The sequence below is a fragment of the Camellia sinensis genome, chromosome 4 (assembly GCF_055761805.1).
Source record: "Camellia sinensis isolate YWXY chromosome 4, ASM5576180v1, whole genome shotgun sequence".
Lineage (NCBI taxonomy): Eukaryota > Viridiplantae > Streptophyta > Magnoliopsida > Ericales > Theaceae > Camellia > Camellia sinensis.
In genome coordinates, this window is record NC_138964.1 from 208,067,254 (window position 1) to 208,083,132 (window position 15,879).

Below are 15,879 nucleotides of genomic sequence, written 5' to 3' on the forward strand. Positions count from 1 at the left end.
CAGTCTTTTATCAATTCCTTTGTGGAGCTAAAGATGTGCTTGGCATTGAGAACGAACATGTGGAAGGATGTGCAACCATTGTTCGTTTTTGCGCCGACTGAGTATCCTTAGTTGCCTTTGTTCCTAGTTCCAAGCAAGCACGACTACGACGACATGGTATTAAAGAAGTTTGTCTTGGTTAAATACATTCTCTTAATTTCTCCCGTTCTCGTCGTGCACGTTAGGCCAATGCAGCTTTTGATATAACATTGTTATTGTGTGCCTAAAATGTGAACATTATATCATTGATACCTAAAATACAAATATTATCGTATACTATTTTATTTCTTTTTTTTCATGCCTTGTGATAATTTTAAGAATATTTTTATATTTTTACATTTCTTCCTTTTCCATTTTCCTTCATTTTCCCTCTTCATGCCTTGTGATATAACAATTTGTTTTTTAATAATTGTTTTCTCTTTCTTCTTGCCTCATGATGATTTTAAGAAAATTAAAAATATTTTCTATGCCTATGTTCCTCTTTTCCTTTGCTTAGATGTTATAAAGTTTTCTTGGAGTTGATAAATGTTACAATTATTTTTAGGAAATGTCAAAGAGAGCTAAAAATACTTTGTTTGAGTGTACAAAAAACAAAGAGCACACAAAAAAAATTGGCAACACAGTTTACATTTTTAAAAATATACATGATCAATGTTCACTTAAACAATATGATTGGCTTTGTTTTACTCGGTAAATATTATTTTAAAGATGTTGAATATATACCAATGGACATGTGTTTTCCTTTCCTTTGTCAAAGAAGTTGCCTTTTCTTTTCCTTTACACATTGCCTTGCCCTTTTCCTTTTCCTTTGCCTACCAAAAATAAATAAAATTTATTTAGAATACGAAAAAGAACATGTATTTATAGAATTTATTAAGATTACGAAAAAAGAATATGTTGAACTTGATATTTATACTTACCTTAGAATTGCGGATAATATTAAGATTGCACTCATCACGAACAACAACACCGATATTCCTAGTCTCATGGAGGAATGGGCTTACATGGGTAGGCCTACAAATATTTGTTGTGTACAAAATAAAATTTATAAAATAAAATCTTAACAATAAGAATATGTATTTGTAGAAATAAATATAATGTTTTACCAATTCCTTTGTGAAGCTAAAGATGTGCTTGACGAAGTAAGATATGTAAACATTACTCCTTTCTGAGCCGGTGGAGTATTAGTTGTGCTTGGTGGAATCAATTCTCTTAATCTCTCTCGTTCACGTCGTGAACGTTGTCCCAATTGAAATGAAGAGCTTGCCTTATCATTTCTTTCGCGTTCTCGCCGTGCACGTTGAGCCAAAGCAGCTTTCAATATAACATTATTGTTATGTGCCTAAAACATGAAGATTAATTTCATAAGATGCCTAAAATATGAATATTATCATCTACTATTTTATACTTTTCTCTTCATTTTTCATTTCTATTAATTTACTTTATCTTAATTCCCTTTCCTTCTGATATTTTGTAAAAAAATTGAAAACTTTTTCATTCTGTATCCCTCCTCCCCTCGTTCCTTTTTTGTTCTATTCATTTTTTCTTCTCTTGTAGATGTTAATGTCAATAGCAAAAATCCAAAAAGAATAATAATAATTTAAACAAATATAATGTTTTTGTACAATTACTATTTTAGCATGCTTCAAAAAAAACATTTCACAAATTTATATGAAACTGTTTACTATAAGAACAGTATATGTCACTGTGCAAGCAGTATGTCAATTTTACATTTAAAAAGATAAAAATAAATAATCAAGGTTCATGGTCCAAAATAAATATTTCAAAAAAAGAACTTTAAATGGAAATATTGAAGAGCCATATTACTGAACATGTATTTTCCTTTCCCTTGCCCGAAATGGTGGTATTTTCGTTTTTCTTCAACAATGCCTTGGCAATTTCCTTTTCTTTTGCCTACAAAAAATACAGAAAATGTTTAAAGAATAAAGAAAATATATATATGTAGAAAGTTCTTAAAAAATATATAAATAAGAATATACGGTGTATACGGTGTTTTGAATAAAAAAAATCTATATAATTAAATTGGGCCTACCTCTCGAACACGGATGACATTAAAGGTCACGCTTATCACGGATAACAACATTAACATTTCTTTCTTGAAGAAATTGGACCTAAAAATACAAAAGAATTAGAGGTAAAAAAAAAAAAATTATACATGCAAGAAAATGAGTAAAAGGAGCCAGTATTACAGTTCGACGTAGGTCTCCATCCATCTGTAAATTATAAGAAAAGAGCATTTTGTTATAAGGAATTAGATAAAAAATTATGAAAAGAAAAGAAAATTGACTTTTGCTTATAAGAAAAATGTTTTTTTTTTTCAAATAAATAAAAAAGAAAACAACTTACGTGACCAAAAATAGTAATGTTGTCCATAATCAGCGGTTGAAGGTCAATGGTGTTTCAACCTGAAAGTGCCTGGTTATGTAAATTTGACAAAGATAACTATATGAAGGAAAAATGAGGTTTAATAATTGCCATAAAGAAAAATTAGTCGCTACAAAACTAACAACCTCCTAACATATTATAGTTAACAACCTAGTTTAAGAAGTTCATTTGTGCATGAATATCACAGATGGAGAAATTGACCTACTACAGGATAGAAGAAAAATTATAATTTTTTTATGTCTTCAATATACATTAAAAAGGATAGAAGAAAAATTAAATACTCTCATAGAAATCTTCATAATTTTTCTCTATTGGCCAAAATGTAGAACTATTGCAATACATGATTTTGTGGTTGATTCTATATAGTAACTTTGCACTGACAAAGGTTAATTCTTATGGATTGTATTGCCCATTTTTCCTACTAACAACTAAGTAAATTATAAAAAAATATAAATTATACTAATGAATAAAATTTTAGCAAAACTTAATTACTAAATTTACATTTTAAAATGTGAAAACAAAATAAGTAAAAAACTACAATAAAAATTTATAAAAGGGCTCACCACACTGTAATTGGAAAATTACAAATACCTTTTGTATTATCTGTATAATTGCAAATGCCTTTTTTCAAAAAAGTATACTACACAGTAGCTTATTTACTCCAAGGAGTAATACTCTCATAAAATCATTAAAACAAATTTTTAAAATAAGTTTATGTTTTTTCAGAAGTCTTTTTTTTGTTTGAAAAATTCCAAAAATAAAATTGAAAAAGCTAAATAAATTGGACTCCTTTTAAAGAGAGAGAAGCCTAAGCATTTTAAAATAGCAGTTCAATAAAAAACCAAATTAAAAACAATTCACTAAAAAAAAAAAAAAAGGGTTATCAAATAAAAAGGGTTAACTTTTTAATGTTCCCTTTTCCTTTCAATCAACAAATTCCCTTCAAATCCTAAATCCAAATACAGCCTAAGAGAGATGGAAAAAAAAAAAAAAAAAAAAAAAGACCTATCATATTACAAAATTAAACTGTAACAAAAACTTTGTAAAAATTTGGAAAAAAAAAAAAAAGAATAGTTATTCAGGCCTAGAAGTTAGACTTATTTTATAGGTCCAGTGACATGTTAAGAAGAGGATTTAATTATCAACCAATCATCTTCTTAACACATCACTGGGTCTATAAAATAGGTATAAAAAATGAACTTGTATATCATTATTAAAAAAAAAAAAAAGACATAAGTATTCACATAATTCATCATACATTCCAAAAAAAAAAAGAAGTATTCTCTAGAAATTGAACAGCTATATACCAAGATACATAACTATACACACTATATTAGACTTCTTTCTAAACCAAACATTAAAAGCTTAATGTGTAATCTAATTATTGAAAATTCGAAAACCAAACATGAAAATTCCAGGGCATTAAAGAAATCTAAGAGAGTTCATTCATTAATCCAGAACATTCATTAACCCACTGCAATTCGAAAAAAAAAGCAAGGAACTAATAAAGAATTGCAAGGGAGAGACTTCCTAACTTGAGTATTGGCTTGAGAAGCAAAATTAAAGGAATCAGAGACAGAAGGATAAAAAGAAAAACACAATTAGTAAGAGCACTCCTCAACACTAAAAATGTACACGAATGTATTTTCATATTTGACGAATAACAATAATGACCGTTAATGATTAATGAAAACCTCAACCCATTTGATTAAGATGAAATAAAAATGATTGTTGACACGAAATATAACTGTAAGAAGGCAGAATGAGATTTAATAATTGCCATAAAAAACAATTAATTGACACATAATTACCTACTTTAAAAAGTGTTTTTTTAAAAAAAAAATTCCAAAATTAATATTTAAAAAGCTAAATTTTTAGAGAGAGAGAAGCGTAAACATTTTAAAATAGCAGTTCAATTAAAAAAATCAAATTAAAAACAGTTCACTAAAAGCAAAAAAAAAAGGGTCATCAAATAAAAAAGGTTAACTTTTTAATGTTTCATTTTCCTTTCAATCAACAAATTCCCTTCAAATCTTAAATCCAAATACAACCTAAGCCAGATGGGAAAAAAGAAAAAAGAAAAAAAAAGACCCATCATATTACAAAATTAAACTGTAACAAAATCTTTGTAATAAATAAATAAATAATAGTTATTCAGGCCCAAAAGTTAGACCTACTTTAATGAATCAAGAATCAACCAAAAGTTATTCAGGCCCAAAAGTTAGATCTACTTTAATAAATAAAGAATAGTTATTCAGGCCCAAAAGTTAGATCTACTTTAATAAATAAAGAATAGTTATTCAGGCCCAGTGATATGTCAAGAATCAACCAATTATCTTCTTGACACATCACTGGGTCTATAAAGTGGGTATAAAAAATGAACTTGTATATCATTATTAAACAAAAAAAGAGACATAAGCATTCACATAAGTCATCATACATTCCAACTATTTAAAAAAAAAACATAAGTATTCTCTAGAAATTTAACAGTTATATACCATGATACATAACTATACACACTATATTAGACTTCTTTCTAAACCAAACATTATTTTCATCGTGCCTTCAGGCACGGGCATACCCTAGTACACACTATATTAGACTTCTTTCTAAACCAAACATTAAAAGCTTAATGTTTAATCTAATTATTGAAAATTCGAAGACCAGACATGAAAATTCCAGAGTATTAAAGAAACCTGAGAGAGTTCATTCATTAATCCAGAACATTCATTAACCCACTGCAATTCGAAAAAGAAAGCGAGGAACTAATAAAGAATGGCAAGGGAGAGACTTCCTAACCTGAATATCTGCTTGAGAAGCAAAATTAAAGAAATCTGAGATAGAAGGATAAAAAGAAAAACACAATTAGTAAGAGCACTCCTTAACACTAAAAATGTACATGAATCTATTTTCATGTTTGACGAATAAGAATATGACCATTGATGATTAATGAGAACCTCAACCCATTTGATTAAGATGAAATAAAAATAATTGCTGACAAGAAATATAATTGTCAAAATGCAGAATGAGTTTTAATAATTTCCATAAAGAAAAATTAATCAACACTGAATTAACAACCTCATAACATATTTTAGTTAACAACCTATTTTAAGAAGTTTATCATTGCATGAATATCACAGATTGGGAAATTGAACTACTACAGGATAGAAGATAAATTATAATTTTTTAATGTCTTTAATATACATTAAAAAGGATAGAAGAAAAATTAAATATTGTCATAGAAATCTTCATAATTTTTCTCTATTGGCCAAAATGTAGAACTATCGCAATAAATGATTTTGTGGTTGATTCTATATAGTCATTTTGCATTGACAACAGTTAAATTCTTATGGATTGTATTGCCCACTTTTCGTACTAACAACTAATATATACCACACAAAAAAAGGCAAAATAAAATTTTAACAAAACTTCAATATCGAAATTTAATTACAAATTTTGCATTTTAAAATGTGAAAAAAAAAGAAGAAGAGTAAAAGGCTACAATAAAAATTTATAAAAAGTCTCACCACACTGTAACTGGATAAGTACAAATATATTTTGCCTTATAAAAAGTCTCCTTTTCCTTCCTTTTTCTCACATACCAAACAACAATGCATAAGATTCAAACTTCATTTTCTTTTTTCTCTCAACAATCAACTGCCAAATTTAAGAGAGAGAGAGAGAGAGAGAGAGAGAGAGAGTCTAAAAAAACAGAGATCGAAGTACTAACCAGAGTATCAAGAAACAATCTGCAAGTAAGAATAAAACACAATCAGAAATCAAACAAAAAATTGAAAAAGAACAAAAATAAAAAATCACAAAAATAAAAAATTCTGACAAACCGTCATTTTGTCAACCCATATTTGGTGAGTAAAAATATGACTATTGATAATTAAATAAAGTCTCAACCCATATAACTAAGATGAAATAAAAATGATTCTTAATTTGAAATCCATTTTTCATTAACCCCCATTTGATAGAGAGAGAAAAGTGGGTGTTGAAACCTAATTGATTATTAAACAAAAAAACACAATACAGAATTTCATTTTGAATTTTGAGACATTTGATAAAAATTGTAAAATGTTCAACATTTTTGTTTTTGCTATTAAAGCTCATCCTCAACAGCAGCATTTAATAGATTATAGGAATTATTATCACCAAAAACAGGGTGCAAAATAAAATGGGCTTGGGATAGTGCAACAAAATAAAACAGGATGCAAACAGCCCTATAACCCATCATATTTTTAACCCATTTCAATATTTACAAAATAGAAAGACACCCTATAATGTTTCAATTTCAGTGTGGTCCGAATATAATTGTCATTGGTAGGGTTCAATGAGATTTTTGCTTCAGGATTTTTTTTTAAAGAGAGCCTCAACCCATAAGATGAAATAAAAATGATTCTTAACATGAAATCCATTTTTCCTTAACCCCCATTTGATAGAGAGAGAGAGAAGTGGGTGTTGAAACCCAATTGATTATTAAAAAAAAAAAACACAATACAAAATTTTATTTTGTATTTTGAGACATTTGAGACATTGGATAAAATTTTAAAAATTCTGATAAACCGTCATTTTTTCAACCCATATTTGGTGAGTAAAAGTATGACTATTGATAATTATGACCATTGATAATTGTAGAAGTCTCAACCCATTTAACTAAGATGAAATAAAAATGATTCTTAATTTGAAATCCATTTTTACTTAACCCCCATTTGATAGAGAGAGAGAAGGGGGTGTTGAAACCCATTGATTGTTAAAGAAAAAAACACAATACAGAATTTCAATATTTCGGTTCCTTAGACCCCTTTGTATACTATGGCCCATGTGGTTGTTTAACATTGCAATTCCTAGGACTCCAAAGCATTCTGGTAATTTTGAATTTTATTGGACAAACATTCATTTATTTTAATCTAGTTCTTAACCTCAAATAAGTCCAAAAGTCACTAAACCATACTAATAATGTTTCTATAATTTATATGAAAGAAGTTCTCTTCTTTCTAAAACATTTTGAAGTATTTAAATAGAACGCAAGAGTGTGAGTCTTTGTGTAGTGTACTCACCTTCATCGTGATATAGTATACTCACCTTCAAAAATAAAAAGAGGTTCAAGTCTCACCCCTCACTTATCTAATTTTTATTTTTTCTAAATAGAAAAATGAGGGACATGTGGCATAAATAGAAGGCTTGGATACCAAGTCCTGCCTTCACTTAGTATAGATAAATTCACCTTTCATACCACAAAAAACCAAAATACATAATTTTTATAAAATCATCTAATTAGACACCATCACAATAATTTATAAGTTTTTCTTTAAAAAAAAATTAACAAAAAAAAAAAAAAAAAAAACACCACTTGGACATCCACTATATCATTTATAGTGGATTGTAATGTTAAACTGCCAATTTTAGACATTTGAGAAAAAAAGCACAATACAAAATTTTAGTTTGTTTAACATTTGATAAAAATTTTAAAATGTTTAACATTTTTGTTTTTGCTATTAAAGCTCATCCTCAACAGCAGCATTTAATAGATTATAGGAATTATTATCACCAAGAACATGGTGCAAAATAAAATGGGCTTTGGATAATGCAACAAAATAAAACAAGGTGCAAACAACCCTATAATCCATCATATTTTTAACTCATTTCAATATTTAAAAAATAGAAAGACACCCTATAATGTTTCAATTTCAGTGTAGTCTAAATATAATTGTCATTGGTAGGGTTCAATGAGATTTTTGCTTCAAGATTTTTTTTTAAAGAGAGTCTCAACCCATAAGATGAAATAAAAATGATTCTTAACATGAAATCCATTTTTCCTTGACCCCTATTTGATAGCGAGAGAGAGAAGTGGGTGTTGAAACCCAACTGATTATTATAGAAAAAAAACACAATACATAATTTTATTTTGTATTTTGAGACGTTTGATAAAATTTTAAAAATTCTAACAAACCGTCATTTTTCAACCCATATTTGGTGAGTAAAAATATGACTATTGATAATTATGACCATTGATAATTGTAGAGAGTCTCAACCCATTTAACTAAGATGAAATAAAAATGATTCTTAATCTGAAATCCATTTTTCCTTAACCCCCATTTGATAGAGAGAGAGAAGTGGGCGTTGAAACCCATTGATTATTAAACAAAAAAACACAATACAGAATTTCAATATTTCGGTTCCTTAGACCCCTTTGTATACTATGGCCCATGTGGCTGTTTAACATTGCAATCCCTAGGACTCCAAAGCATTCTGGTAATTTTGAACTTTATTGGACAAACATTCATTTATTTTAATCTAGTTCTTGACCTCAAATAAGTCTAAAAGTCACTAAACCATACTAATAATATTTCTATAATTTATATGAAAGAAGTTCTCTTCTTTCTAAAACATTTTGAACTATTTAAATAGAATGCAAGACTGTGAGTCTTTGTGTAGTGTACTCACCTTCATCGTGATATAGTATACTCACCTTCAAAAATAAAAAGAGGTTCAAGTCTCACCCTTCACTTATCTAATTTTTATTTTTTCTAAATAGAAAAATGAGAGACATGTGGCCTAAATAGAAGGCTTGGATACCAAGTCCAGCCTTCACTTAGTATAGATAAATTCACCTTTCATACCACAAAAAACCAAAATACATAATTTTTATAAAATCATCTAATTAGACACCATCACAATAATTTATAAATTTTTCTTTAAAAAAAAATTAAAAAAAAAAACACCACTTGGACATCCACTATATCATTTGTAGTGGATTGCAATGTTAAACTGCCAATTTTAGACATTTGAGAAAAAAGCACAATACAAAATAGGTGGAAACAATCAATAACATAGTTCATGAAGGAACCGTGTAATATGTGGAAACCATATAATGCATGCAAGGACCTAAGAAACAATCAATAACATTTGATTATCTATAAATTTGGCAATTCACATACTCTCAGATGAGTCTCAGATATTTGCTTTGAAGAGAGCCAAAGTTAGTGGCTGAAGAGAACCAAGTTTGTGTTTGCACCATAGTTCATGAAGGAACTATGTAATATGTGGAAACCATATAATCTGATAGAAAAGGAAAACATCCCTATAATGTTAATGTTAATGTTAAGGAAAACAACCATATAATCTGATAGAAAAGGAAAACAACCATAGAAAAGGAAAACAGCCCTATAATGCAAACAGAATGCTAATGTTAATGTTTCAATCCCAAAATAGAAACCCATGTGATCAGCACCCATTTACTCATAGAAATCTTATTCAATACTTTTCTGAAACCCACCAATATGAAACCCACCAATATGAACCTAAAATCAAAACTGAAATATAAACCCATTTCAAAATACAAAACCAAAATACAATTTTATAGAAATCAAAACCAAAAATCAAAATAGAAAACCCATCATAATCATAGGTTAGTTGATAAAACCCATCAATGAAATAGAAATATATAAACCTATCATACAAAATTTTCAACCCATCATATATAATCGAAACATGGGAAAATGGAACCAAAATAGAAACTCATATAAAATTCTGGAGATTGAAAGAGCAGAGAAGAAAAAATGATGGAGCAGTCCGAATGAACAGTTCGAAATAGAAAATCCATCAATGAAAATCCATTTTGAAATCAAATCCATTTCTAAGAACCCATCAATGAAATCAAAATCCATCAATATTTACAGAAATAGAAACCTATTTCATAGGTTAGAAGAGTGAAAGAGCAGAGAAGAAAAATGGAGATTGCTAAGAAGAGAGAGAAAGTTTTTGCTGGAGATTGCTAAAACTAGTAAGAAAAATGGAGAGTTGAATCTAAAACAAACAAATCAGAAGAGAGCTTTTGCTTCAGAACTTTGGGAAAGAGAGACAAAGTGAAGAGACACATTTTGGAGGGAAAAAACCAAAACAAACAAATCAGAATTTTTTGCTTCAGAATTTTGATAAATATAATCTCAACCCTCAAAATTTTTTTGCAGAGACAGAGTAAGTAAATTTTTTGCTTCAGAAATTTTTTTTGACAAACTGAAGGTAAAAAAAATTTGAGCCATTGTTTAGTAGAGGAGAGAAGATGGGATGATGAAAAAAAAAAAAAAACAGAGGAGAGAAGAGTGCCTTACTTGGTGATGGTGGAGAAGAGAGCTTTCGATTGAGCTGTGTTCTTCCTTCTTCAAAGCTTTGTGGAGGAGAAAGCTTTCTTCAGAGCTTTCGATTGATACATATGATGCAAAGAGTGCCTTATCTGGTAAGTGTAGTGGGTTGGTGAGAGTTGATAGGTAAACAAATCCGAGCCATTGAATTTTAGTCATTGATGAATCTAGACCATTGAAACTCTTTTCAATCTCAGCCATTGTTTTTAAATTGAACAAATCTAAACCATTAAAGATAGTTTGTGAGAGAGATATTTTTACAAATAAATCTGAGCCATTGCTTTCCAAATTAGATAGATCTGAACCATTAATTTGAGAGACATTGTCAAATGAACCCTTCCATTGTTATATAGATATATACATGAGTGAAGATGATCATAAAATATTTTTCACTCTTAGCTTACATGTACAATAAAATACCACACCTAATTAAAAGAAGAAAAATCTTCATGAAATATTTCATGATATTTTTTTCATGATTCCTAATATTGTTCATATATTATATTTATTTTCTGATAAAAAAATATAGAAAACTATATAGAATGTCAAGTAATTAACACTAAGAAAGAGGGAAAAAAATTAAGGATAATTATTACTTTTAATACTGTATATTAGATGTGTGTAGATCAATTATTTTTAAAAAAATTAGATTAATTTAATAATTATAACTATGTAATTTTATCATCTTATTTAAAATAAATAAATAAATAGATGCTACATATGATTTTGAAAATAAATTGTCATGTTTTAGAGTACTCAAATGATGAAATCATGTGATAATAATTATTACTAATCTATTTTTTTTTTTAAATGATTACACAAAAAGACATAAAATAAATAAAACAAAACCAAGCGAACTACGAAAATGAGGCCAATAGTAACCCCTTAGGCTGAATTGGACTAGGAGTGGCAACGGGCCGGGGTGGGGCCGGGGACTCCACTCCCCCGTCCCCGATCCCCGAAGGTTAAAATATCCCCGTCCCCGTCCTCGATCCCCGGCGGGGGGAAACTCATCACTCCCCATCCCCGTTCCCAACGGGGATCGGGTTTCCCCGACCCCGAAAAATCCCCGAGGTTTTTTTAATTTTTTTTTTTATTTTGTTCAAGAACAACAAATCAACATAGCAGATCTGAGTACCAACAATCATCATCAACAGATTTAAATTAAAAAAATAATTAATCTGAAAAAAAAAATGTTTTCATTATCATCAACAGATTTAATTTATAAAAAAAAAACAATATGAAAAATATATATATATATATACATAATCATCATCTCAACAGATTTAAACTAAAAAAAAAAAATTTGAAAAAAAAAAAATATGTGATACAGATCTAACAGTAACAGATCTGATACAAATCTAACAGTAACAGATCTGATCTAAGAGACCGTGGCTGTGGCGAGATCAACGGCGGCTGTGGCGAGATCAACGGCGGCTGTGGCGAGATCAACACAGGTATTAGCGGCTGTGGCTGTGGCTGTTGCGAGATCAACGGCGGTGGTGGGACACGCCGACTGTGAGAGTGAGAGAGTTGAGAGAGAATAACGAGAGGGTGAGTGAGAAGAACGAGCGGCTGTGGCGAGATCAACGGCAGTGGTGGGACACACTGACTGTGAGAGAGAGAGTTGAGAGTGAAGAACGAGAGGGTGAGTGAGAAGAACGAGAGAGTGATAGAGTTGAGAGAGTAAGTCAGATAGATATAATGAACTCAGATAGATATAATGATATACTAGATATATATTATAATACAATTAGTGAGTGATTTTTTAACACAGGTATTAGCGGGGAAATATCGGGGAAATATCGGGGAAATTTCGGGGCGGGCCGGGCCGGGGCTCAGGAGCCTATCCCCGTCCCCGGCCCGAAATTGATCGGGGAGTGATTTTTTAATACCATCTCCGTCCCCGCGGGGATATTTTTCGGGGAAAAATCACTTATTTCGGAATCGGGGGATCGGATCCCCGTCGGGCCGGGTTTAAATTGCCATCCCTAATTGGACAGTGCAATCCACATCCTATTCATTTGGAAAGGGAATATCCAAAAGAACTAAGGCCATCAATGGAAAATTAGTAGATACTTTCATAATATCAAATGATATTGTCCACGTTGTACTATTTGCTAATAAGAAACCCCAATACAGAGTACTGGACTCATTCTATCTCCTAACTATTTAACAAAATAAGTTAATATGTCTTGTCAATTTTCAACTTCGTAATTATTTTTTTAAGTATCACATAAATAATGTTACATATATTTCGGTATTAAGTTGTTTGATAATTAATTTTTTAATAATTTTTTTACTTTATCTAACAAGGCATGTAAAAAAGTATAATTGTTCAGATTAATTTTTTATAATGAATTTTTAACTCACTTCAACAATACAGAATAAAGATGAAGGGGTGGTGGGTGAACCTTATCCATAATTATAGTAAAATAGGAAGAAAGTTACTTTCATATAAAGTCAAGATTCATATGCCAGATTTGCAGTTTAATAATAAATAAAAAAAGTTAAATTACAAATACACCCTTTAAAATTTCTTTAAATTATAAATTGTCACTTATAGTTATAAAAATTATATCAAGTCCCTTCAAATTTTTAATTGCATAATAAATAAATAATTTTATTAATAAATCATATGAAGTTAATTAACAATTTTTAATGATATGATAAATATATTTTAATTAATATTTTGATAATTACGAATTTTATTTTTTCTATTAATTTTGTTAAATAATTTTTTTTAAGAATAATATATTTGTAATTTTTAAAATTACAAGATCAATTCGTATTTTAAATAAATTTTAAAAATGAATTTGTAATTTATTAAAAAAATTATAATTTACGATTTGGAAAAAAATGTCATCAATGGCGGAAAGGGTAAAGAGAATCATCACACATACATGTGATAATGATCAGTAGTTCTCATTAATTTTATTGTCATTCAAACTTTGCTTTTGCTTAATTGAAAGAAAAAGGAATTGTTAACTGAAATCAGTCAAAAAAGGATGCGAAGTAGAGAGAGAAAAATGAGGTTCAAGTCTCACCCCTCACTTATCTAATTTTTATTTTTTCTAAATAGAAAAATGAGGGACATGTGGCCTAAATAGAAGGCTTGGATACCAAGTCCAGCCTTCACTTAGTATAGATAAATTCACCTTTCATACCACAAAAAACCAAAATACATAATTTTTATAAAATCATCTAATTAGACACCATCACAATAATTTATAAATTTTTCTTTAAAAAAAATTAAAAAAAAAAAAACACCACTTGGACATCCACTATATCATTTGTAGTGGATTGCAATGTTAAACTGCCAATTTTAGACATTTGAGAAAAAAGCACAATACAAAATAGGTGGAAACAATCAATAACATAGTTCATGAAGGAACCATGTAATATGTGGAAACCATATAATGCATGCAAGGACCTAAGAAACAATCAATAACATTTGATTATCTATAAATTTGGCAATTCACATACTCTCAGATGAGTCTCAGATATTTGCTTTGAAGAGAGCCAAAGTTAGTGGCTGAAAAGAACCAAGTTTGTGTTTGCACCATAGTTCATGAAGGAACCATGTAATATGTGGAAACCATATAATCTGATAGAAAAGGAAAATAGCCCTATAATGTTAATGTTAATGTTAAAGGAAAACAGCCCTATAATGTTAATGTTAATGTTAAAGGAAAACAACCCTATAATGTAATATATGAAAACAACCATATAATCTGATAGAAAAGGAAAACAGCCATAGAAAAGGAAAACAGCCCTATAATGCAAACAGAATGCTAATGTTAATGTTTCAATCCCAAAATAGAAACCCATGTGATCAGCACCCATTTACTCATAGAAATCTTATTCAGTACTTTTCTGAAACCCACCAATATGAAACCCACCAATATGAACCTAAAATCGAAACTGAAATATAAACCCATTTCAAAATACAAAATCAAAATACAATTTTATAGAAATCAAAACCAAAAATCAAAATAGAAAACCCATCATAATCATAGGTTAGTTGATAAAACCTATCAATGAAATAGAAATATATAAACCTATCATACAAAATTTTCAACCCATCATATATAATCGAAACATGGGAAAATGGAACCGAAATAGAAACTCATATAAAATTCTGGAGATTGAAAGAGTAGAGAAGAAAAATTGCTGGAGCAGTCCGAATGAACAGTTCGAAATAGAAAATCCATCAATGAAAATCCATTTTGAAATCAAATCCATTTTTAAGAACCCATCAATGAAATCAAAATCCATCAATATTTATAGAAATAGAAACCTATTTCATAGGTTAGAAGAGTGAAAGAGCAGAGAAGAAAAATGGAGATTGCTAAGAAGAGAGAGAAAGCTTTTGCTAGGGATTGCTAAAACTAGTGAGAAAAATGGAGAGTTGAATCTAAAACAAACAAATCAGAAGAGAGCTTTTGCTTCAGAACTTTAGGAAAGAGAGACAAAGTGAAGAGACACATTTTGGAGGGAAAAAACCAAAACAAACAAATCAGAATTTTTTGCTTCAGAATTTTGATAAATATAATCTCAACCCTCAAATTTTTTTTGCAGAGACAGAGTAAGTAAATTTTTTGCTTCAGAAATTTTTTTTGACAAACTGAAGGTAAAAAAAATTTGAGCCATTGTTTAGCAGAGGAGAGAAGACGGGATGATGAAAAAAAAAAAAAATAGAGGAGAGGAGAGTGAGGAGAGAAGAGTGCCTTACCTGGTGATGGTGGAGAAGGGAGCTTTCGATTGAGCTGTGTTCTTCCTTCTTCAAAGCTTTGTGGAGGAGAGAGCTTTCTTCAGAGCTTTCGATTGATACATATGATGCAAAGAGTGCCTTATCTGGTAAGTGTAGTGGGTTGGTGAGAGTTGATAGGTAAACAAATCTGAGCCATTGAATTTTAGTCATTGATGAATCTAGACCATTGAAACTCTTTTCAATCTCAGCCATTGTTTTTAAATTGAACAAATCCAAACCATTAAAGATAGTTTGTGAGAGAGATATTTTTACAAATAAATCTGAGTCATTGCTTTCCAAATTAGATAGATCTGAACCATTAATTTGAGAGACATTGTCAAATGAACCCTTCCATTGTTATATAGATATATATATATATACATGAGTGAAGATGATCATAAAAGATTTTTCACTCTTAGCTTACATGTACAATAAAATACCACACCTAATTAAAAGAAGAAAAATCTTCAAGAAATATTTCATGATATTTTTTTCATAATTCCTAATATTATTCATATATTATATTTATTTTTT

The 15,879-nt window shown here is 29.4% G+C and overlaps 1 protein-coding gene across 9 annotated transcripts; it reads right to left on the bottom strand.

Annotated features, from left to right (window-relative positions):
• Positions 1 to 546: 546 nt before the first annotated feature.
• LOC114261406 (uncharacterized) lies at positions 547 to 15,420 on the bottom strand. Of its 9 annotated transcripts, none has more exons than XM_082867416.1 (12): positions 15,328 to 15,420; positions 10,563 to 10,684; positions 9,390 to 9,510; positions 6,176 to 6,194; positions 5,245 to 5,279; positions 2,407 to 2,465; positions 2,250 to 2,273; positions 2,093 to 2,171; positions 1,867 to 1,953; positions 1,146 to 1,381; positions 960 to 1,053; positions 547 to 851 (listed from the first exon to the last, which is right to left on the bottom strand). In XM_082867416.1, exons 7-12 carry the CDS (start codon positions 2,267 to 2,269, stop codon positions 723 to 725), a joined length of 645 nt encoding a protein of 214 aa, XP_082723542.1. In that variant the 5' UTR covers positions 2,270 to 2,273; positions 2,407 to 2,465; positions 5,245 to 5,279; positions 6,176 to 6,194; positions 9,390 to 9,510; positions 10,563 to 10,684; positions 15,328 to 15,420; the 3' UTR covers positions 547 to 722. The 9 variants fall into 9 exon arrangements, with proteins under 9 accessions (XP_082723542.1, XP_082723541.1, XP_082723545.1 ...); XM_082867415.1 differs by having other exon boundaries at positions 2,407 to 2,475; XM_082867419.1 differs by lacking the exon at positions 9,390 to 9,510.
• Between the last annotated feature and the right edge of the window lie 459 nt (positions 15,421 to 15,879).